The 25248-nt window shown below is 45.8% G+C and overlaps 1 protein-coding gene across 1 annotated transcript in view; it reads left to right on the top strand.

The window, feature by feature from the left end:
* DCPS (decapping enzyme, scavenger) overlaps nucleotides 1-23242 on the top strand; it is a 58464-nt gene extending 35222 nt beyond the window's left edge. The window contains exons 3-6 of the mRNA XM_054005836.1: nucleotides 2470-2615; nucleotides 11907-12020; nucleotides 17874-17984; nucleotides 22810-23242. Coding sequence (XP_053861811.1) covers nucleotides 2470-2615; nucleotides 11907-12020; nucleotides 17874-17984; nucleotides 22810-23076 — 638 coding nt within the window. The 3' untranslated portion in view covers nucleotides 23077-23242. The remainder of the gene's footprint in view (nucleotides 1-2469; nucleotides 2616-11906; nucleotides 12021-17873; nucleotides 17985-22809) is intronic.
* The last annotated feature ends 2006 nt before the right edge of the window (nucleotides 23243-25248 follow it).

The following is a 25248-nucleotide window of genomic DNA, read 5'->3' on the forward strand; positions in this document are numbered from 1 at the left end:
GGGGGGTGGTTAACTCTTTAGTGTCTAGACTCTAGTTGCTCTGCTCCCTGCTCAGCCTGGATGAGATGGGGAGTGGACTGCTGAATTTCCAGAATTGTTTTGGCCTTGGGACCAACAATTCAAATGGGAGTTATGGACTGATAAGAGCAGATAGACCCATTCATGTGGTTTATTAAATAAAACAAAACATCCACAAGCCAGAGAACAAAAGACATGAAAAGTTATAGAAAGATTCTGACTCCAGGGACCCAGACTGCTTCAGACATCAGACAAAGATCTGCTCGGTGTGGGGTAGATATCCAGGTGCAAATGCAAGTCAGGCGTATCTAGTGCTGTTGGGTTCTATCCCTGTTTTCTTACGTGCTAGTGGTGGTTGCTTGGTGGTAATGACACAGCTTGGTAACGTTATTTAAAGTAGCCATTGTAATCTTGGTGTAAGGTGTCCGAATGCCAGCTCTGGAGACTGAACCTTCTTTCTGTGGGACAGGAGGCAGCACAGGAAGTCAAGGCAAGGTTTTTAAAGATATATAGGCATCTGGTGGGATTTTCAAAAGCACCACAATGGGGAGCTAGGCGCTCAGTGCGATTTTTTTCAGCCTTTGTTGTGGGAGTTAGGCTCCTAGATGCTTTTGAAAATCCCACTAGGTGCCTATCTGTGTCTTGAGGCACCTAAATACCTTTAAAAATCTGGCCCAGGCTGCCTTTCATGCTGCTAATGTGTCTCGTCCCTGGTGGGGTGGGCCCACCTGTAGGTTTGGCAAGTAGTTTGGTCTCTATGGCCCACCCAGGCCTTTGGCTCTCTGAGGAGGCTGCCATTGGAGAGGCCAGATGTGGTGACTTTGGGATGTGGACACTAAGACCCCCCACCCACCCGCCAAGCTCATTGCTCATAGGCCACTGGACAGACATGAGGGGAGAGACAATTTCAGATGACTGCTGATCTGGGCCCGATTCTAGCTGAAGAGCAGCTCTACAATCCGTTGAAGTTCCCCCTTGGATTCTGTACCCTGTGATGGGCACGCCTGAGCAGAGCCAGGCCAGCGTAGCTCTGAGTATGCACTCAAGCCAACCCTTACTAAAATTCAACTGGCGTTTGGGCTTGAACTGTTCGTGCACCTGAAGGTGGAGGAAGCTCATTCAGAATTGCTCTGGCTTTCCCCAGCTCACTTCCCCAGTCGTCCGTGATCAGTTTGCGAAGGCGCTCAGGGCATTTGTACTTTTTATTGTGTAAATATGGAATAGTTTTTGAGTTACAGAAGTAGTGATAAATAAATCCGAGCTCAGGAGACCACAGCCTGGGTTTCTTTTCTCTGATTTAAAATCTGTTCAGTGACGTATAGTTTCACTACCTTTTCCAGCCAGTTGCAAACCCTCAGCTTTGGGGAGAATGTGAAGGCATTGCCAAGTTTGAGCAAGGACTACTGATTGGCAAGCGGGCAGCATAGGGCAAAGAGACCCCTCATTAAGCTAGAGAGGGAGCCAGAGACACTGCTCCTACAGCCAGTGTCTTAGGCTAAAAAGTTTGGGATCCACTGGTGTAGCATCAATATTTCTGACTCTGTAGTGCTGTAGCCCAGTGTCGAAACAGATCACGAGTTCCCCTCCAATTCCATTCAAGTGTAGCCTGCAGGTGCTGGCTCTGGAAGGGCCAGGTTCACAAAAGGGAAGGGTAATTTACATCTGCCTTCCCTCTGGGAGGAGAGGGAGTTCCAGGCATTTATTCCACATCCCTTCCCATGTGGTTGAGGGTGGGCAGCTTTAGGGGATCAGTGGTGTGTAAGATTTTATAGGTGCCCTGCTGTTTGAAGCTGGTACGGTGATGTGCAGAATGGGGCCATGCTGCAGCTGTTCAGGTCACGCCTCCTTTCGTTGTGCCCTAATGGAGTGGAGATGGTGACTACTCTCTGTTGCTGCACACTTCCCTCCCAGGTGGCCTTTGCACCTCCAGAGCTCCCTAGGTGGATTTCCACCAGCAAAAACCTGAGCTCAATTTGTCCAAAAGGAAAAATGAGGGATTCTGGACTGACCGCCACTTCCGGATACACGACTATTTTCTGTGCAGCGCTGTTGTTTTAATTTTATTCATCTGATTGGTGACCATTTGAGAGCTGCTCCCTTGGAAGTGGTTGCCTAAATCCAGGCTGCTGCTTCTTTTGCAGTTGTGTGTAAAAATACTTTCACCTGTGTGTTCCCTTCCAGCCTTCACTGGAAATATGGACTCTCTGTTTTATCAACTGATTATCTTCAGCATCCGGGTTCTGTGAACCTTTCTTGATGCAAATGAGCAGAATGAGCTCGAGGGCATAGTGCTCCAGTGTTGTTTATGCAAATCTCCCACTACCTTGGAAGTAATTTCTTACATCTATTACCATGATGTTGATTAAAAATAAGAAACAATTCGTCAGTGACAGGACGTAATTTAGTTTTAGTCTCTCCGGATTGTAACATTGTAAACATGTTTATTTCCAGAGATAAAAACCACAGTGGTGTACCCAGCCACTGAGAAACACCTTCAGAAATATCTGCGCCAAGAGGTGTATCTCATCCGCGAGACTGGGGAGGATTACAAGAACATTACGCTGCCCTTTATACAATCCCAGAGCTTCAGCATCCAGGTACGGTAGGTTCTTGCCTCTGTGGCCCAGTATTATCTGGGGCATCCAGCTGTTTTTCTAAGACTGTCTGTGAGGGTGAGCCTTTTGGGCAATGGCATAATCCCCTAATTTCTAGTTTGTGTGGCACTGGCTGCTGAGTTTGAATAAATAAGACCAGATTCCAGTCTGGATGGGATTGGTGTAGATTTGGAGTAACTCCGAAATTAAGGAGGGGGAAAAGGTTGATACACCCAAGACCTTGCAGTACTGGTTGGCTGCTTGTCAGTTTGTCAGACATCATATGTTCAGCCCAGATTTGGTTGCCCTTGGCTTCTAATCCAGAGAATTTTTCCCTCGCTTGGTAGTTACCTTGAATTTGAAATTTCTGTATTCTCTCTCTTAATAACTTCTGATGTCTCTTTCTCACCATCTTGCTAGCTGTGCATATGGGAGCACATATCGTTGATGATGTTTAAAATTGCAAAGTGTGAGACAAACTTAATGATGTTACAGCAGATGTCCCATCGTGCTCTTCAGATAAACAAACCAGAAATAAAAAGTTGTCTTTGAGCCAAATATCTACATGAAAACTTGAGTTTGTGGGAGTCTTAGGAGCAGAAGCAGCACTCTGGCAATCTGCTGCCTTTGTCAGCTTGCGCTGATATGCACGGGCAAGCTCCTGAAAATATCAGATCATGAGCTCCTCTACTCGCAGGATCAGATCCTGGCAGGCTCAGCTCAAGGGTAGATAAATTGTGATCTCTCCTCCCTTCTGGCCACCTTCCCCATTTTCCCTCTTACTACTCCCTCCTCCTTCACCTCCCATCATTGATACAAAAGTTTCTCATCTGTTCTCCTCCAACTTCTCCACCCGCCTCATTGATCCCATCCCATCTCCTGATCTCCCTAAACTCCACTCTCACCCCCAACCTCCACTTTAACCTCCCACTCCCCTCTGGTTCTTTCCCTTCACAGTGCAAATATACACATTTTTCTCCCATCTTTCAAAAAACCGAACCACACCCCTAGCCTCTCTTGCCTCTTCAGCTATTTCCATCTCCCTTCTACTGTTCATCTCCAAGCTCATTGAACACGCTGTCTGTAATTCCCTGTCTGGAGTTCCTCTCCTCCAATTCCAATCTAGGCCCTCTGCAATCCAGCTCTTTCCCTCTTCACCCCTCTAATCAAACTTGCTAATGCCATCTTCTGGGCCAAAGCTCAGAGCCAATATTCTGTCCTCCTCCTCCTTGACTTACCAGCTGTTTATGATACCATTGACATGCTTTTCTTCTTGATATTTTGTTCTCCTTTGGCTTTCTTGACTCTGTCCTCTCCTAGTTCTCCTCCTTCTCTACTCCCCCCTTCAGTGTGTCCTTTACAGGATCCTCCTCATCCCCCTCCAGCTTTCAGGTTCGGGGGAGGTTTCCCAGGGCTCTGTCCTTGGTCTCTTCTCTTCTGCCTCTGCACCTGATCTCTGGGTAATCTCATCCGCAAACTTCAATTCAACTGTTGTCTCTGTCGATGACTCTCACATCTGCTTCTCTGTGCTGGGTTTCTCTCCCTGTGTCTAAACTCAAACCATGCCCTGTATCTCTGACACGTTCTTATGGATGTTCAGCCGTCAGCTTAAGCTCAACGTAGCTAAATCCAAGCCCGGATCTACGCTACAAACTTATGTCGGTATAACTGTGTTGCTCAGGAATGTGGAAAATCCACACCCCTGAGCGCAGTTATTACTGACCTAACTCCCTGCGTAGACAGCACTATGTTGACAGGAGGGCTTCTCCCGTTGACACAGCTACCACCTCTTGGGGAGGTGGGGTCCCTGCACCAATGGGAGAAACTCTACCATCAGTGTAAGTAGCATCTTCACTAAGCGCTACAGCACTGTAAGTGTTGATAAGCCCTGAGCTCTTAATCTTTCCCTCTAAGCCCTCTCCCCACCTCCTTTCATAGTCACCACGGACACCACCATCTTGCTCCCTGTCGCTCAAGACCAGAACCTAGGCCTCATCTTCATCTTAACCTGGATGTGAGGCTCTAGAGAGGGCTATGTGTAAATCTTGCCCATTCTGCCTGGATAATACTGGTGTAAACATCGCCCCTCTCTTTGCAAATCTCCACGGCTTCCTCTTTCGCCAGCATACCAAACACAAACGACTTGTCTTCTCTCTAAGGCCCTTTCCTTAAAACTCTCCTTGCCTGTGATGCCTACAAAAAACTTGACAACGGTTAGGCTGCTGGTGTTCTGAAACCACTTCCCATCATACTGACTGATATTGCCTCACTGTTTCCTTGTACTCCCTTCTATGTGTCTGTATCCAGCTGTTGTCCCTTGTCCCTGACCTAAAGAGCTTACAGCCTATCTTCTTGTTCTGTGTTTGTACAGCGCCTAGCACTGTCGGGTCCTGATCTGTGCTCCCAGTGCAATAAGAATAATCATTGAGTGCTTGAAGTTTACTGTGTCCGGCTCTTTCAGATGAGTCCCTAAACATCTGTGCTGTGGCTGGACAGTGAAATCCCCCTGACCCTTTTCAGGAGACAGGGTTTGCTGTGATGGCCTGTCCAAAATCTCTCATCATCCCTCCAGTGAGGTAGTTTGCTGCCTGGTGGGTTGTTGCCGCCCTCTGTTCGAGAGGTGGCTGCCTTTTCGCGGTTCAGTTAAAGTTTTGGGGGATCTTTCGGAAAGAAAAGAGTTTCAGAAATGTGAGGCATTGTAATCCTTCTCCTTGATTTACTTCATCACAACACATTGTTAATCCTTTATGTTACTATTTCGAAACAAGCTCTTAACCTCCGAGTTTCTAACTTACTATTAGAATATTTTGTGTGGAAAAATTCAGTTCTGTGCTAGGATGATGGTCACCAGAGGCAGAGAAATACTCTCTTGAGTATCCACAAACCCACCACTTTGGATGGTTTCTGTCTCTTTAGATTTCTTTTTTTTGTGTGTGTGTGTCACTTTGGAGCAAGGGGTTTGTTCTCCTTTCTTACTTGCCTTCTGACTGAACAACTCCACTTGCCATCACACTTCTGAGCTTCACAGGGTCGAGGAAAACAGTTCGACTAGTCTGCTGGGACCAACTTATGCTGATTGCACAGAAGTAGGAGTAATTATTCCGGAAATGCAACGTTGACTCTAATTAGGTAATATTTGCGTAGGGCTTTGAAAAGTGCATTAAAAGTGATGATAGTAATTAACTTCTGTCTAATCTGAACAGCAGCTGGTATAAAATCAAAACCAGCCCCCAATCGAAACGGTACCTAACCCTCTTTGCTGCAGCCTGCTTGTGTTTTCCTTTGTGAAGTTGCCTGGGCTGATTCTCGAAGAGGGAGTTGCATGCCTTGCTGTAGGACCACAGGTGAGGGTCCACTGAGGCAATACGTTAGAGAGAGGTTATTTCTAAAGCCGTGGTTCCCAAACGGGTTCGTGAACCCCTGGGGGTTTGCAAAATGTTACAGGGGGTTCTCGGGGAAAAAATTCCCTTATGGTGGGCAGAGCTGTCCTTGGGGGCCCTGTGCAGCAAAGGGCCAGCTGCCCGGGGCCCCTGGACTTCCAAGAGCTAAGCAGATCAAAGCAAGCATATCGATCACACTGAGAAGATTTAAACTTCAGGACTCCTTATAAGAAATGGAAAGGGAGGTAGATATTTTTTCCTTTTTTTTTTTTAAATTAAATAGGCAGCTTGTTTTGTTTCTAAAATTATTATGAAGAACAAGTTTAAGCTTTGTTGTAACGTGCGTTGTTTCCCTGGACTGCTCAAGACCTGAATGCTTGTGTAGGAGGAACTCTTTGAGTTGGCTTTTTAAATACCTTCTGTGCTGTTTCACATCGGATACTCCTTGGTGAAACATAGGAGCCTTGTCTTATAACAGGCTTATTCAGAGTGATACAAGCTACGAAAGTGAGATCTTGGAAGAGTGTTGCTGTTTTCATAATGTAATAAAAATACTGTAATAATATTTATTAATTATTAATAAATAGTGTGTAATAAGCATGACCTAAAAACAAATGTTATATTTCCAAGATCACTGCTTTTATAAATTATACTCAGATAAAGGAGAAAATCTCTGGAAATATTCATTTTTAGAAGGGGGTTCACGAGACTTGACATTTTAGTGAACGGGGTTCACAGGTTGTTAAAGTTTAGGACCCACTGCTCTAAAGTGCTGATCTCTCATTGGGATGTTGGGGCTCTATCAGTGTTGTACCTGGTACCCAGGGCAGCCAGGGGTGTTGTCCACATTTCTCTACTACCCTACGCAGCACCGAAGCGGTTAAGAACAGGGTAGCTGTTGTGATGTTTGTTTTCTAATCATTTACAGCTGAACATGGTTGGGCTTCTTTGCATCTAGTGAGAGAGGCCCCTTTGCAGGCTGCAATGTGCTCTCAATTACTCTCCTGTCTCATATCCTTTTGTTTGCTACAGTTTTCAGCTCTCATGCCAGCATCATCAAACTGCAGCACCAATCGTATGCAATAGGCCTTTATTAGATGGGAGAAAACAAGAGGATGTTTGTGTAGAATATTGTAACTTTCTAAAGCAAACATTTTTCTCCATGTTTTTGCTCTGACAACTGTAAGCGTCCGGACTTGTCTGCTGTTGGCACTAGACTAGAATGGACCCTCTCTGTTGTGACTGTCTGAACTGTATATATTCCAGTCTGCGCTCGTGAATTGTGCCATCCTCCTGGGAAAGCAGCGTAACCAAGGCACCTCTGATGGTCTATCTCAGGGAAACTGGGAGAGGTCTCCCAATGTAGTTTTATGATATACCCTAGCCGTCCACTTTCGATACTGCAGTCTCTCATCCTCTTCTTCCTCTTGTTGAAACCAGCAGAGCAGACAATATAAGAAGGGTGTAAAAAAATTAAGATGAAACAAGACAGACACGCACACTAAGGGGGAGAAAATGCAGCTTCTGTCTCTTGATGCTCTCACTTGCAGTCTCACTGCTGGAGAAACACAGGTACAGCACATGGGTCTTCTCAACCACTCCAAGATCTGGCAAACTTGTAGCAGCCTCAGGCTGTGTAGGCATTGTTTTTACTTGCCTTTCCGTCACAGGGTCAGTGTGTTGCAAAATATGCAGTATTGGCTGGCTAAGCCAGACTCTTATTAAACAGGAGGCAAAAAAGGAGAGCGATTGGAAAGAGAAGAAATAAAACGGAGAAGGAAAATGACACATGAAAGAGCGGGCGACAGCAGAATCCCAAGTCTCTCATGCCAGGTCGTGTTTGGGATTTAGCTGGAGCCATTGGAGGTGGCGATGATCCTTGTGTCGCTGTCTGTGGCCCAGTCGGGTAAGACACTTTTCAAGATCAGGATGATGAAGGTCCAGAAGTGTCACGGTGGATCCTGGGGCCCCAGGAGTTATTGGGGGCGGCAGCCATGATGCTAAAACTCACTTCGTTTGGTTCACCCGTTTCTGGGCAGCCTCTAGGATTTTTTAAGGCCCTGAAAAAGGAATGGTGGGCGGAATAGCCCATCCCCTCATTATTTTGTCCACCACTTAGGCCTAATTTCCATACACAACAAATTTTGGTCCATTGATTTCTGGTCCCACACTCCTTCTGTGTACCAGGGTGATCTTCATGCAGTCGTTGAGTTATGTCAGCAAACCTTTTTGTTTGGACTAACGGAGTTTCTCTTTTGTACTTTTCCCCAGCACCAATTGTTATCGGTGACTGGAACGGTGATTTTATAAACTTGTAGCCATTTTTCCACAGCTGGACTCACAATTGGGGTAGGCCTGTCAGGCCCCAATTATTACAACAGTGCTATTCTCAGCTCTGACTTGCTTTCAGTCTTGGGAGGTCCCATCACTTCTGTGTGCCTCCGTTTCCTCCTCTATAAAATGGGGATAATGCCTCACTGGTAGAGGTTGAGATGCTGGTGATGAGATCTATGGTCCTTATATAAAACGCAATAGAAGGGCATGGTGGTATCTTCTCTGCTAGGATCTAAGATTTTTTTTTAGCTCCCTCTTCTCAGTAAGGTGGCTGCTCAGCTGTAGTTGGGAGGAGGTAATGTTTTTGAATGCAGTTCACATTTTATTAACCGTGGAATTAGCCCCATGGCGTGTTGACTGGGAAATGGGAGGAAGGATGGGGCTCAGCAAATACCACCATGTGTCCCATTATCAATTTCCTGGGACTGCAGGGAACCTCAGCCCTTGGTGGATCATAGAATCATAGGACTGGAAGGGACCTCAAAAGGTCATCTAGTCCAATCCCCTGCACTCAAGGCAGGACTATGTAATAATTAGACCATCCCTGACAGGTGTTTGTCTAACCTGTTCTTAAAAAACTCCAATGATGGAGATTCCACAACCTTCCTAGGTCATTTGTTCCAGTGCTTAGCTACCCTGACAGTTAGGAAGTTTTTCCTAATGTCCAACCTAAACCTCCCTTGCTGCAATTTAAGCCCATTGCTTCTTGTCCTGTCCTCAGAGGTTAACAAGAACAGGTTTTTGCCCTCCTCCTTGTAACAACCTTTTATGTACTTGAAAATTGTTATCATGTCCCCTCTCAGTCTTCTCTGCTCCAGACTAAACAAACCCAGTTTTTTCAATATTTCCTCATAGGTCATGTTTTCTAGATCTTTAATCATTTTTGTTGCTCATGTTTTCTAGATCTTTAATCATTTTTGTTGCTGTCCTCTGGACTTTTTCCAATTTGTCCACATCTTTCCTGAAATCTGGCACCCAGAACTGTGCACAGTACTCCAGTTGAGACCTTATCAGTGCGGAGAAGAATGAAAGAATTACTTCTCATGTCTTGCTTACAACGCTCCTGCTAATACATGCCAGAATGATGTTTGCTTTTTTTGCAAGTGTTACACTGTTGACTCATATTTAGCTTGTGATCCATTATAACCCCCAGATCCCTTTCCGCAGTACTCCTTCCTAGGCAAAAAGAACAGGAGTACTTGTGGCACCTTAGAGACTAACAAATTTATTTGAGCATAAGCTTTCGTGGGCTACAGCCCACTTCATCGGGTGCAGAGACTGGAATCTTCCTAGGCAGTCATTTCCCATTTTGTGTGTGTGCAAATGATTGTTCCTTCCTTAGTGAGTACTTTGCGATTCATAGAATCATAGAAGATTAGGGTTGGAAGAGACCTCAGGAGGTCATCTAGTCCAACCCCCTGCTCAAAGCAGGACCAACCCCAACTAAATCATCCCAGGCAGGGCTTTGTCAAGCTGGGCCTTAAAAACCTCTTTGTCCTTGTTGATTTCATCTTATTTACTTCAGAACATTTCTACAGTATGTCCAGATTGTTTTGAATTTTAATCCTATCCTCCAAAGCACTTTCAACCCCTCCCAGCTTGGTATCATCTGCAAACTTTATAAGTGTACTCTCTACGCCATTATCCAAATCACTGATGAAGATATTGACCAGAACCGGACCAAGGACCGATCCCTGCGGGACCCCATTCAATACACCCTCCCAGCTGGACTGTGAACCATTGATAATTGCTCTTTGGGAATGATTTTCCAACCAGTTGTGCACCCACCTTCTAGTAGCTCCATCTAGTCTGTATTTCCCTAGTTTGTTTATGAGGTCATGCGAGACAGTATCAAAAGCCTTAATAAAGTCAAGATCCCTGCTTCACTAGCTCTGCCTCTGAGCTGAGTCTTGCTGTGATGAGATCCCAGCTCCCTTTTTAAAGCACTGTTCTTATTACAGATTATTTACTGAAGGTGTCATGTACAAGCAAAACCACCACGGAGTCATTAAGCAAAACAGAGCACGCGTGCGTACACGTACCATATTGCAAACCTCCTTAAAGAGAAATTAATGGGAATGACCATGACATCAAACGTTGACCGTGGATATTAGCACTAACAGAACCTGTCTACCCTGCAAAACTAACCGTGTTAAAGCATGGTGGGAAGACCCGCTGTGTTACAACCATTTGGTATAGCCTGGGTCGATGGATCAAAATTTGTTTAAAGCCAGGGCGAATGCACTTTTTTTTTTTTTTAACCCGGTTATAAAATAGGTTCGTCCTGCCATACAGGCAGGAGCAAACCATAATAGAACACACCACCTATTCTGTGGCGACTGGCAGTCTTTTGAATTATTATTGTGGTAGCCTCCAATCAGGATCAGAGCCCCATTGTGTTACATGCTGTACAAACTCATAGTAAGAGAAGAGTGCCTGTTCCAAATACCTTAGAGTACGTCTGCACAACAAAGCCAAATCCACAGCTGGCCTGGGACGGCTGACTCAGGCCTGAGGGGCTGTTTCATTGCTGCAGGTTCCTAGAGCCTGGGCTCTTGCCCGAGCCCAGAAGTCTACATTGCAATGAAACAGCCCTACAGGCCAAGCCCCTCGAGCCCAAGTTGGCTAGAATGGCCAGCCACGGGTATCTAGTTGCTGTGTAGACATACCCTTAGTCTCATTTAATACCGTAGATAAACTCTTCCCAACCAGGTTAAACAGCTGTGCTTCAGCAATGTCTGTTTCATAGCATCAATGATCCTGTCAGGGATAGTTCTCTCTTATGCAGGAATGTAGCATTTGCTAAACTGGATTAAACCATCTCAGTCTAGTATCACATCTCCAGCAGTGGCCAATACTTAATACACCTCTACCCCGATATAACGCGACCTGATATAATACGAATTCGGATATAACGCGGTAAAGCAGTGCTCCAGGTGGGCGGGGCTGCGCACTCCAGCGGATCAAAGCAAGTTTGATATAACGCAGTTTCACCTATAATGCGGTAAGATTTTTTGGCTCCCGACGACAGCGTTATATCGGGGTAGAGGTGTAGAATCATAGAAACGTAGGGCTGGAAGTGACTTCAACAGGTCATCTAATCCATTCCCTTGTGCTGAGGCAGGACCAAGTAACCTAGACCATTCCTGGCAGGTTTTTGTCTAATCTGTCCTTAAAAACCTCCAGTTGGGCAATTCCATGACCTCCCTAGGTAACCTGTTCTAACTAACCTTACAGTTAGAATGTTTGTTTTTCCTAATATCTAAGCTAAATCTCCCTCAATGCTTCAGAGGAAAGCAAAAATCCCCCATAACTCATCAAGTCAATTGTGCAATGCTGTACATATGTGAAAAATTCCCTCCTGACTTCTCTAGTGATCAGCTGATGCCATGGAGCATATTTGATTATTTCATGGATAATTAACTACAAATGTTATTGGCCATAAAATTATTTGGTCCTTTTTAAAATCCAAGTGCAGCTTCCATTTGCAGTGAATCGGAATTAATCTAAGATCTTGAGGTGAAGGGTGCAGCATTTGTTTGTTTGCTGTCTTTATAAACTGTGTATTTCTTTCTTCCAGTGGGTGTATAATATCCTGGAGAAGACGGCTGAGGCTGATCGAATAATCCACGAAAACCCTGATTCTTCCAATGGTTTCGTTCTCATTCCAGATTTTAAATGGAATCAGAAACAGGTTAGCTTCTCATTTGATCCTCTAGCTCTTTAAAGGGACAATGCCTGTTTCAAAGTAACACACAAGAAGTCTCCTTAGCTGTATTTTTAACCACACTTGAGATTATTAAAACTGCAGGTTTTAAAAATTAAATGTACTGTTATGATTAATGGTGGTGTTTGTTAGTTCATTATGTATCATTAATGTAACACTTCACTCTGCTTGACAATGAGAACAGACTTGTCAGTTTCACTTTTGTTTAGTGACTTACTAGTCAACTTCACTTTCTGGTTCTTGTGCACCTACGCAGACATTGCCGGGCCATGTTTAAAGCCAAAGTTATTTGTTTATCCTCACAAATTTCTGTTGACTTTTAGATTTTGTAAAACCTCATTTTTGTAAACCTAAATATTAGACATAAATCAACCTGACAGTGTCCCTTTTAATTGATGCAATTAACTTTCCTTCTTTCTAGAGTGTTAACTATTTGCACTTGCATCAAGGTTACTATCATAGCTTGTATCACACAGTCACCTCATAAGCAACTACTTAACCCCTTATGGAATGAATACTCCTCCTTCTGCACATCTCGAAGTTCACAGACCTCAGTCCAGCCTATAATCCTAAATGTATTGGTTCTTATACCAAATATGTTCAATGCGGTACTTTTGTGATCTAGAAACTGCAAGGCCTGGGACCAAATAAATGGAGTTTAAACCCTAAAGCTCAAAATAACAAGACTCCAAGGTTGCAGTCCTGGCTCCATTGAAATCATTGGCAAAACTCCCATTCATTTCAGTGGAACCAGGATTTTGCCTTGGGTTTCTGATCCTCAGAACATTTATCTAGGCTAAGCTGGGAAAGGCTTTCTGTTGTTCCACTTTATAAAATATATGGGCCAGGACTGAAAATAACTCATGAGCACTCTGAGTTAATGCTGCAAAATAACGTTATACTCTTATATTCAAGTGTGGTCCAGCAAATAGTGCACCAGACTGGGAGTCAGGAGATCCTATTTCTGGCTTCTTCCCTGACTTGCTGTGCAACATTGGGCAAAACACTTAATCTCTGTGTCTTGGTCTTCCCCATCTGTAAAATGGGAATAGTTATACTTATCCATCTTTGACAAGTGCTTTGAGATCTCAGGATGAAAAGTGCTGCTTAAAATTAACCATCCCCCCTGCCCCTGGTGAAAATATTTTCATGTAGGAATTCCGAAAAGCGTGAATTCTAGTTCTCTAGAACTGAAACATGTGACTCCAGCCAGGATTAGAAGTGCCGATACCAACTCCTCTAGAGCAGTGGTTCTCAACCAGGGGTCCAGGGCCCCATAGAGGGCCTCCAAGCAGGGCTGGCATTAGACTCGCTGGGGCCCAGGGCAGAAAGCCGAAGCCCCACCGCATGGGGCTGAAGCCCAGGCCCTGAGCCCCGCCACCCGGGACTGAAGCTGAAGCCTGAGCAATGTAGCTTTGTGCGGGGGCCCTGTTGCATGGGGCCCCGGGCAGTTGCCCCGCTTGCTACCCCCTAACGCCAACTCTGGCTTTTATATGCAGAAAACCAGTTATTGAGGCACAGGTGGGCCGTGGAGTTTTTATAGCATGTCGGGGGAGCTTCAGAAAGAAAAAGGTTGAGAACCTCGGCTCTAAAGAGATTAGTTTGTCAGCATCATTGGAACCAGTTCAGATATTTAGGCCAGGTGATACCTAGATTGTATTGTTTTTCCTTGTTTCCTACTCCTTCATTTAAAAAAAACCAAGCAGAAGGCCAAGCAACGTGAGCCCTTCCATTTCATCCCCAAATACTGGCATGTTAAAATACCGTTCTTTCCCACGGGTCTTCACTGTCTTTAAAACTATGGGATAATCTGTCTGGTTTCTTAAACGCAAATTCTGTCTTCTGGCCTCTGTTCTTTTCGGGTGCTAGAAAGCTTGAGGCTAGTGCAGTACGTCGGACCCTTTCTGCTCAGTGATCTGCACGTGTGGAAATTGTCGGTAACAGAGCAGCTGCTGAGATTTAAAAACCCGTAGAATATATGTAAGAGCTGCCTCATTAATGATTCACTGAAACAATAAAAAGATCAAGGAAGCTGTTTAGATTCCATCTCCAGTATCTAGATCCCCCGGGATTCATAGCCACTCCCCCCAGCGGAGAGCCTGTACAGGAAGTGTGATGAACACTTTGTCTTTGGCCCCGTACGAACCAGGGATTGGTCCCTGGCTGTGAATGGCTTTGAACAAGCACTGGGCCATTTGAAGGCAGGTTCATCCCATGGGTATTGGTGCCTTAGGCAAGCTGTTTTTGTCCTGTCCTCCTTCCTTCTGCACTACCTCCCTGGGCCTTCAAAGTGGACTCCTCTATTGTCCGCTCCCTGGGTTTCCCCAGGACCATCTTCCACCTGCTTTCCCCTGACTAGAGCACTTGTGTTCTCACTTGCTTTCTGCCCTGTTGGACAGCCTCCTCCTAATGCACATTTTGGGGATGAACTCCTAAAGTGCTTGGGTTTCTGGCCCCTCTCTGTCATTTAAAATGGGGATAACAGTTGCCTGCCTTGCATGGGGTATTGTGAAGTTTAGTTTCATTAACGCCTGCAAGACACCTGGGTATCCTTGGATGGAAGTTGCTCTAGAATTGCAAATTGCCCTCAAATTCTTAGGACACGGTTGGCATTAGACAAATAATAAATTATTTTATTTTGAGAAAATGCGGCTTCAATAGGGACATCCCCTAAGAAGTGGGAGGAAAAGAATAGAGTCAGAACACTCGTCATAGAGCCTTTGTTACAAACTTCAGTGCACTGCATGCTCTCGTGCAGTCAGCAGGTTGCATACGCAGTTCATATTCTTGCCCCCAGAAAGAGCAGAATGATGTACTTCAGATCAGCTGACTTGTGGGACGTTCAGGGATGTGCAGTCAGGAGAGAATATCTAGGAGAAGACAGACCCCCGGTGTAAATAAATTACAGTCTGAAAAACACCAAACGAGTTGGAGTCCATGCATCTCGAGTCCTACAAGGAGTATATCACATTAAACTTGCTATCTGGCATAACAACCATTTCAGCAGTGATTCTTCAAAGCACTCATCTGTTCTGACCTGTCTGATTTTGATTCATCCAATCGGCACACGTGGCAGGCTCCATCCCAGAGCCTGAAGCCACTAAATTAAATTACGTCAGCTCCACATGGCTCCCAGTAGGGCTGTCAAAGCATCTCTCGAGCTAGGACTTAGAAGCCGGCTCAGTAGGGTTCTGTTCCGCTAACGTAGCACTTTAATTGAGGCTGATGCACGGATGGACCTTTTAATTATTTCAGGCTGGTGGGTTGCAGCAGGAATTCTTCTTTGTTTGTTTGTTTGTTTCCTCTTTGAAATTGTTCTGAATGTCGGTGACCTCAATAGAAGCTGCTAACGTTCCTCGCTGTCAAAATGTGAAATCTGCACACTCTTTTTTTTATTTTTTATCCCCACCCCCACCCCCCCACCCCACCTAAATAAGGCAATGGAGGTGATGCTCTTGCTGGATATCTAGAACTGTGATTTCAGCATCAGCATCTGCAAGGCTAGAGTCTTCCAAACATTGCATTCTCTGTGTGTAAAGAGAAGACTGGAGCTGTTTGTACACCGCACAAACAATATGTACAGTTTGTGCAGTGTACATATTGCTGTCTATTGCTCTGCTGGGGAGAATTTGACCTGCCCAGTTGTGTGTAATCGTGTCTTTCTCTAGCGGCTGGGGACCCACAGAGTTTATAAGCCTTAGTATAATTACAGATAATGGGCAGGTTCCACGGTTACGGTGTTTGGGCTTTACACGGGTTCAGAGTTCAGCTGACATCTATAAAGCCTAAGCGGTCATAGGGCCAGATTCTTAATGGTGCCGCTGCATTGACTTCAGTGAGACCACACGGGTTGATGTTAGCTGGGAATCTGGACCACAGCATGCTCTGTAAAGGATGGTTACAAACTCCATGTGGCCACTGATTTATTACACGTCTACATGATTCTCTTTGCTCTGACCACTCCCCAACGGCGGCAAGTGGACAGAGCTACAGACCTCCCTGTGTAATTGTAACGTTCAAATTGCAATTGTGGGTGAAGTTCTGTTCCAGCCCAGTGATGTCAGGGAAATGGGAATTCCCACGTGGACAAGCTGAGTTTTCCAAGTGTTTGAACTAGTGCAGGGAGTGCCTCTAATCATCCATTTCAGCTGCTGAGGTTTGGATTAGAAGGATCTTCTCCAGGCTCACCAGGCCATAAATAATGGGAGCAAATTGATACCTAGGAAATACAGTAGCTGTTGTTTTGGAATGCGTTTTAGTTAAACATGCTGCTAAAAGCCCGTTTTAGATCTCTCTAACCATTCACTTCTTCTCAAACCCACAGGAGCCCTGAGGCGTTGCCTGAAATGTTGTACATTACATCATCCAGAGGCTTTTTAGCAACAGGCTTATTTATTTCAAGCAGCAACATACAGATGTTGTTCTAAGGAGAAGAGAGAGATTTGCTTTGCTTCTGTAGTCCAGGTCCAATAGAGAGCCCAGGGTGATTTTAATAAGCCTCAATAATATGCTGTCTTGTCTAGGAGCTATAAAGTGAACCCACTGAGCTAACTAGGTCAGCCTGAGAATGATAAATAAGTGTCGAGTAATGAAAATCACTTCGTGCCTTGGAAACGAAAAGATGTAATTGGAAGTGTCGTGCTTTGGGTGTCTGCGCAGGCATCTTGAGAGCCATATTCTCAAATAAACTGCTCTTTCAGAATAGCCAGGTGGAATTATTTTAACAGCAAAAAAGCAGAGAGGATCTTAGACATCTAAATTATTTGTTCTATACACACATGTTGAAGGTACCTTAAAGAGTAGCTAACTCAGTTCAAGGAGCACAAACTGTAGGACCCTACAGAAAGGGAATGTTTACGTACATGAAGGATGACACTTTGGAAGCATGGGGAAGCTGATGGCATGTGCTACAAAAGCTGTGTTCTGTAAAGCGTTGTCATCCCATCCCAGAAAACATGCATAATATAGGTGGGGTTTTAGGTGTGGCTCTATATGGGCCCCCAATTTCAGCTGCGGTCTCTTGATGCTACTGGAATACAAATAATCATTAATAAATAGTATGCATATATGTTCTGACAAATCAGAACTTTACAACTGATTTCATGGCCAGTACAGCCCTTGAAACTCAGTAAGAATCTTGAGAGAACATCTGTGTATGTGCGTTACCCTGTATGTAATACCTAGCCAAAAAGATTTTTGTTTCTTTCCATTTATAATGACTTATGTCCATAAAGGTGATCAAATGTTTGTTTCACCAAGTACCTTGGGCAATGCTGAAAGCCTGGCTGATCATCTTGTAGATGAGATGTAGCCTCACTATACTGGTATTGTGAATTGACTCATTAATTCTTGAGAGATGAGTTATTTAAAGAATCAGAGTGATTGGAAACTGGCCCAGTTTGTAATATTCAAACAGAAACACATGAGACGTTTCCTTTTTGAAATCTAAAGTTACGCTTTTGCCCTTTTGAATTCTTAGAAAAATCTCCTTCATATCATTTGTTCACGGGGACACGTTGCTCTCTTTCAGATCTGTCTTTCATAGTTAATAAATTTGTTTATTCTACCTGAAGCAGTGCATTTGGTTTGAAGCATATCCGAGTATATAGGGGGAAGATATCTAGTAGCCTATTTCACAAATACTATTCAGCCAAATCTAGGTGGCAGTGTGATAGATGACAACAGTCCATATCGATATGGGGCAAGACTCCTCTCATACCTGCACTAGTGTAGTTATACTTTCTGTGACGCTTTAAGACCTAGAATCTCCTGCTGCTTTTTATGTTATATTTTGGTGGTAACAATGTCCTGTCTCTGCAGCTAGATGACCTGTACTTGATAGCCATCTGCCACCGTCGGGGGATAAAGTCACTGCGAGACCTCACCGCTGAGCACCTGCCTTTGCTGAGGAACATCTTGCAAGAAGGGAAGGTGGGTGTTATGTCACTTATCTATCCAGCTTCTTATGACCCCCGTCACCTTAGCATATAAGCACCCATCAGGGTCTCTGTTTTACTCGTGGAAGATCAGTTTCGGAACTGCCTCGGTTTTCCATCAGCAGGGAATAGCAACCAATTTCACCCTGCTGATGCTGGCTTCCCACTAGTGAGGTTTTAGGGGGTCGACCTGGGCTGTCATGACAGCTGTTTGCTCAGGGAGCAGACTAGAAAGTGTCTGGATATGCTGCAAGTGGAGTACACAATTTGTCCGCATGGGGTTTTGTCCGGAGTGTTTCATACCCACCAGCTTACACACCCCGGGCCTGCATTTACAGTTTCGTACTCCAGCCGCACCCATTCTGCTGGGGACAGTAAGTTGCTATGATTAATTTTCTGCTGTCAGATGTCACTGACAAAATGAAAAGTGACTCTTTCTGTTAGACCAGATGTTGGAAGCGGGGTCCCCACAGCAGCTGCTACCCAAATGGAAACACAAAGTGGAGGAAATGGCTTAGAAGTGTAAGGATCCAGTTTGAAAGAGCTCTGCCTTTATTGCATACCTGGCATGTTCCTTCCCACCCCAGAAGTGGCTGCAATTCCAGTGATACTGAGTGCCATTTGTGAAGCTCTTGGGGATGAAAATTGTTAGGTAAATACTAATTTATGCATAAATGTGGCTGCCCTGCCGGACACCACCCTTAAGGCCTGTTGTGTCGCTGTATATGACGCGCCTGGTGGTGCTTCTGTGCTAGAGGGAGAAACTAGCAAAGGAAAAAGATAAAATCTAAGGGCTGGTCTACACTGGGGGGCGGGGCTCGATCTAAGATACGCAACTTCAGCTACGCTATTTACGTAGCTGAAGTTGAAGTATCTTAGTTTGACTTACCTGGCCGTCCTCATGGCGGCAAGTCGACCGCCGCGGCTCCCCCGTCAACTCTGCTTACTCCTCCTGCCGAGGTGGAGTACGGGCGTCGATTCGGGGATTGATTTTATCGTGTCTAAATGAGACACGATAAATCGATCCCCGATAGGTCGATTACTACCCGCCGATCTGGCGGGTAGTGTAGACGTGGCCTAAGTGTGATGCAAGATTTATTCACTAGAGGCGATAGGCATTACAGCGGACCTGCTTGAACTGCTTCAGGCAGTAATAAGAGCTCTGTGCGTAAGAAACCAACATGTCTCTTTCGGGCCATGGGAAGCATTTTCTGGTTTTCTCCCTTCACTCTCCCTGCTCCCATTGGACATAAGCAGGGAGTCGCAATTGTCTTGCCAGCCTGCTTTCTCTCCTGAGGTCAGAACACAGAGCTCCAAAGGCTAATGTGCTCTTCCGTAGCTTTGCCAGTGTCCTCCTCGTGGGACAAACCCAATCTGCAGCTCCCAGTTCTGTGAACATGACCCAAGAAGCGCGAAAGGTTCCTCCAGCTTCAGTATTGCAGCCAGGACAAGGATTCTCCATGGCAGACTAGTGCATTTCTTATGCTGGGATGTTGAGTTTTGATGACAGCAGCTCATCCTAAGCTGGACTGGGCTCAAGCTCTTGGTAGAGTCTGTCTCAAGGCCTAGAGCAGCAGCGTCCATCTTTACTGAATTCAGCCTCCCACCTGATTATTGTCTCTTGGCTTCCAAGTCACTGCATTAGCTGACTCTGTGGAACAGCCATGGAGAGACGGTGGATGTAACCCTGGCTGTTACATTACCCATTCTTTGGAGCAGAATCTGACGCTTCTTTTAAAAGAAAACACCCTTTTCCTCTTGGCACCTGGGCTTGGAGCGCTAAAGTCTGAACACACAGTCTGACTTGGAATTGGGATTTTTTAGCCAGATCCAAGTCAATCCTTTACTGAGACTGTTTTTAGCATGTGCTGTGTGAGGCTCCTCTTCCATTCCTTTCCAACGCTGTAACTACAACTGCCCTGGCTTGAGCCACTAGCACTTAGAAGGGAGCTCTGGGCCCATCGGAGAAAGTGCACGGCTGCTCTGCAGGGTGCTGAAATCAGGATAGCTGCAAGATAGGAAACTCCTGGCTCTAGAGAGGAAGATAGGGTGGTAGTGGTTAGAGCCGGGGACTGGGAGTCAGGACAATGCGGTTCTATTTCTTTTTGCCACTTGTGTGATCATGGGCTTTCCCTCTCCGTGCCTCAGTTTCCCCATCTGCAACAGGGGGATAATACCTACTTTGCCAGGGTCTGACAAATGTGCTAGGTAATATGTGAAGTGCTTAGTAGAATTGGGAAACATGCCTTCGAGTCTATTTAGCTTACCAACGGAAAAGTTAAGGAGTGACATGATCACAGTCTGTAAGTACCTACATGGGGGACAGAAATTTGATGATGGGCTCTTCAATCTATCAGACAAAGGTCTAACAAGATCCAGTGGAAGTTGAAGCCAGACAGATTCAGACTAGAATTAAAACACAGAGTCTTAAGTGAGGGTAACTAACCACTGGAACTACTCACCAAGGGTTGTGGTAGATTCTTCTATCACGGGGTGTTTTTTTTTTAATCAAGTTTGTGTCATACAGGAGATCAGACTAGATGATCCCACGGGTCCCTTCTGGGCTTGGAATCTCTGAATACAAAGTGCTGTATCTCGGTCTGTTTTTACAGCTCTTTCCTGAATGTTTTCACTGCATGGTATGTCTGAACCGAAAGTAGTTCTCCACCCATTTAAATTCTTCTGCAGGCATGTACCTGATGGCCAGTGAGCTCGGCTGGTAACAGGCTTTTGGGCAGGGCTTGGCTTGTAGAGGTGCTAAGCATTATTACCGTGACCCCTTCAGAAACTGCCCATTGGAGTTGGGGGGCAGTTGCTCTCCTGAGTCGAGCAGGAGGTTTGTCCCCTGCATTAATAAATTGCTTCTAAACTCATGCCCATTTTTCTGCTCCTGGTGATCTTTCTAGGCCCATGATACAGCATGTTCAGTAAAAGGGACTTGAGTTTTTTCCCCTTCATTGCACTGGAAATTCAGGAAGTAATTGCACTGGGGAAAGCAGAGATTAATTAAAAGATTGGGTGAGGCATCTTAGTGTTCCCAACCAGCACACGAGCGCAGCATGCTGGAAGGTCCCTGACAAGTTCACTGTCGCTGTTTATAGCTTTAATTACACCGACTGGTAACAGGATCCTGTAACTCACCCAGCAAACTGGAGCGATGAGGCTGGAATGGGGAACAATAACAGCTGAGAGAATGCACTCTTAAGGGGAAACATGCTGGGTGTGTTATCCAGCCCCCACAACCAACAGGCCTCATTATGGAGGTAGTTAATGGGAAGGAGGCAGCCTTCTGCTCCGCAAACCCCCATTTCATCAAATGGGCTTGTACGGGGCTAGCTCTGGGTCTGTCTCACTGGTGACCTGGTGGGGACAGACTCAAGGGACTTCAGTAGAGTGGCTTTATATTGGCAGAGTTGAGATCAGAATCTGGCCTACAGTTACCCCTCTCCCTGTGCTGGGTAGGTGCTGAGCTGGCGCACTTTGCTTTCCTATCCGTGAGGCTGTGTCCCGCGCATACGGGCCTGGTGATTTGGGATCACTGCTGGAGCAGGCATCTGCCTTGGAGAATAACATGTATGAGGGGACATGTGCCACTAGGCTCAACTATGTGTGTGGGGTGGTGGCTAAAACTACTCCCACCTCTGCTCCCACAGTGACCTTCGGATTAGTTGGGGAAACTGTGACCTACCCTCCCTTTCCCCCTGCTCCTCTATATGTGGTACTGGGATGCTTTCCCCCACAGCGGACACCATCTCCACCCTTTCCACCTCCCCCTCTCCCCCCTCCCACTTGCTCGCCTTCTGCCTCCCAGCTTGTGCTTTAAACGTTAGATAACAGCTCAGATGCTCAGACATCGTTACAACCTTGGCATCTGCTCTCATAAATCCTTTCTGGTAAAGCACATGCAGTAAGCTCTCATCTCGGTCTGTTTTTACAGCTCTTTCCTGAATGTTTTCACTGCATGGTATGTCTGAACCGAAAGTACTTCTCCACCCATTTAAATTCTTCTGCAGGCATGTACCTGATGGCCAGTGAGCTCGGCTGGTAACAGGCTTTTGGGTAGGGCTTGGCTAAGCAATGCTTTGGGAGTCTGTTCCCACCCTGTCCCTCCTCTCTAATAAAGCTTTAGTGTGCAGCTGGCCTCTGTCTCCACTGGGTTAGAATTCTCACAGAGACTCTGAGCGGTGGGTTTACAGCTGGACGGACTGTCGGCCAAGTATCTAGTATTGCATGACCCTGTCCGTCAATTTCCTTCTGCAGGAATCTGAGAAGGGGAAAATATGTAAAAACGTCGGAGAACAAGTTCCTTAGTGTGTAACCAAAACCTCGTCTTCTGTCACTCTCGGACAAGACCTAGAACTGAGGGCTTGATCCCTCATGGTCATTACAGGTCCCATGGCACTTTCTGTAAAGCAGGAGTATTAATCCTGTTGTCCTGGCTAAATTCCAGTCGAGTAATTGCATTCTGCTACCTAAATCTTATCCCCATCCCCTTGCCGTTTCAGCTGGTATTCTGCGCTTTCTGTTCTAAACAATCCACAGCATCGCTATGAACTCAGCTTTTATATTCCACCTCATAGGTTGCTGTATTTCAGCAATTCCTTTGTACAATTTGGAAAGTTTCTCCTGAATGTTTTGAGATCTTTGGATGAGAGAAGTAGTATTGATGTCCCTTGATGTTAATTCACCGTCACAAGAGACTGGGCTAGGTCATCGGATGTACCAGTGTGCTTCTATCCAATCCCCTGCCCTTGGATATGATGCTAAAACTTTTCAGTGTATTATTTGGGAGATTAAATTCTCTACCCTTTCTTCCCCAGGAAGCCATATTAAAGCGCTTTGGAGTGGCTGGCTCTCAGCTGCGGATTTACCTGCATTACCAGCCATCCTACTTTCACCTGCATGTGCATTTCACTGCTCTGAGCTACGATGCACCAGGCTGCTCAGTGGAGAGAGCTCACCTCCTGTCGGACGTTATTGACAATCTGGAGCTCGACCCCCAGTACTACCAGAAGCATACGCTGACCTTTGCCCTCCGGGCAGACGAAGCCTTGCTGAAGAAATTCCAGGAAGCAGGCAAAGCTTGAGATCTCAGGGACTGAAAGTGGGCTGGTTTTCTACCTTTTTATGTATGGATTATTTTTATTGTCTTTGACTTTTTTTTAACTCAATTTTGTAAGAATTGGGATTGCGTTCCCCTCACCGTAGTAACCGTTTCCTGCATTTCTATCAATAAAATGTTGTTTGAGCAGAGACTGTTCATCCAAGTGTCCCATGGAATCACATCCTCTGTGCTCTGTGGAAAGGTGCACCTAACTTCTATGACAAACTAGAAGCTGGTGGGCTGACTCACAGGGCAGTGGATCAAATAAAGCTCCCAACGCAGCAGAATTTCAGTCCCTTTCTTCGGAGATGGTTTATTTCTGTAAACCAGATCCTGTTTTCCTGGCCCCTTTCCAGGTCCTTTCCCCTGACCTGCAGGGCTCTCTCCAACAGAGGTGCTTTGTTGATCTTTAATCTAAGGACCATGTAACCTGTAGGCTATCACCTGATCCCTGGTCTCAGACCTATCACTTAGGACATGGTCACCAGCTTCCTCCTTGCCCTGGGGGTGCCCAATCCCCGCTCCGCCCCACGCCCCGCCCCCACTCCACTCCTTCCCCCAAGCCTCCATCCAGTTCTGCCCCCTCTCCCAAACTTGTTCCATCCCTGCTCCTCCCCCTCCTCCCAGAACCTCCTGCATGCCGTGGAGCAGCTGATCACGGTGGGCGGAAGGCGCTGGGAGGCGGGAGAGGAGTTGATTGACGGGGCTGCCGGCAGAGGAGACGCTGGGGAGAGTGGGGGAGCTGGCTGCCAGTGGGTGCTAAGCATCCACTAATTTTTTCCGTGGGTGCTTCAGCCCTGGAGCACCCAAGGAGTCAGCGCCTATGACTTAGGAGGATAAGTCACAGGTGGGGCTAAACCCACCTCCCGTAAAGGTTTATCCCATTCTGTGATATAAACACCCCTGCATTTTGCAGCAATTCCTCATCAGCTTTAAATAAATGAAAAAAACGAGGATTTTTACTGAATTAAATCTGAAAATGGATAATCTGTAGTGTTGAGATATTTTCACTGTCCCTGCATTTTCAGTGCACTGAATAACACACAATGTACTCATAACACACAATTACATATTGGAAGTTGCGTGGGGAGGAGGAGGGCTTGGCACACGGGGAGCAGTTTGGGATCATGGAACAAACACGTGAATTGCTAATTTCTGCTAAAATAAACAGCAATGCAGTAGTTAACAGTGCTGCCATTTAAATTGTCAACGGTCGGTTTCAGAGTTGTAGCTAACAGAGAAATAGGGCGGTTCATGTACGGAAGGTTTTCTTCACAACCCTTTTTTAATGAAATCGCCCGCAAATTTTTGCAGCTGGTGAATGGCAGAGTACTTGCTTGTAAGTCTTCTGCAATGTCCAGAGTGAAAATCTGAAGGTAGCAAACCCAATAGTCTGTGGGGAGGACAGGGCAACTTCTATCAAGCAACAGAACTATGGGAGGGTGGAATTGCCAACTCAAATCCCCTTATGACTGCTATGGTAATTTCCTGCAATATCCAGGACAAACCTTATTGAAATAAGGATCCCAGGAGTTCTTGTATTAAAAATGCAAATGTTCACGTATTGTAGTGGGATTGTATGTAACGTCTCTAGGAGGGAGACATGGCTCATGTCAACCCTGCGAAGTGTTATGAGCTTCAGCAAACTCTTTTAAACAATGTGCCAGGTAAGAGTGCCCTTCTGGTTCAGTAGGTTTCCTAGGAAATACTTGTGAGGAGGAGAAGGCAGCTTCTCACCTCCGGACCCAGCCTTTTGAAGCTACGCCCTGAGGAGCAACCCATGGTCTGCTGATCACCTGTTCCCCAAGGCCCCACCTGTTGAAAGGAATGACAGAGCTGTGGGGATGCTTCTTCTTCCGTCCTAAGTGCAGGACTCTGCACTTGTCCTTGTTGAACCTCATCAGGTTTCTTTTGGCCCAATCCTCTAATTTGTCTAGGTCCCTCTGTATCCTATCCCTACCCTCCAGCGTATCTACCACGCCTCCCACTTTAGTGTCATCTGCAAACTTACTGAGAGTGCAGTCCACACCATCCTCCAGATCATTAATAAAGATATTAAACAAAACCAGCCCCAGGACCAACCCTTGGGACACTCCGCTTGAAACCAGCTGCCACCTAGACATGGAGCCATTGATCACTACCCGTTGAGCCCGAC

Source organism: Malaclemys terrapin, chromosome 15 (assembly GCF_027887155.1).
Source record: "Malaclemys terrapin pileata isolate rMalTer1 chromosome 15, rMalTer1.hap1, whole genome shotgun sequence".
Taxonomy (NCBI): Eukaryota; Metazoa; Chordata; order Testudines; family Emydidae; genus Malaclemys; species Malaclemys terrapin.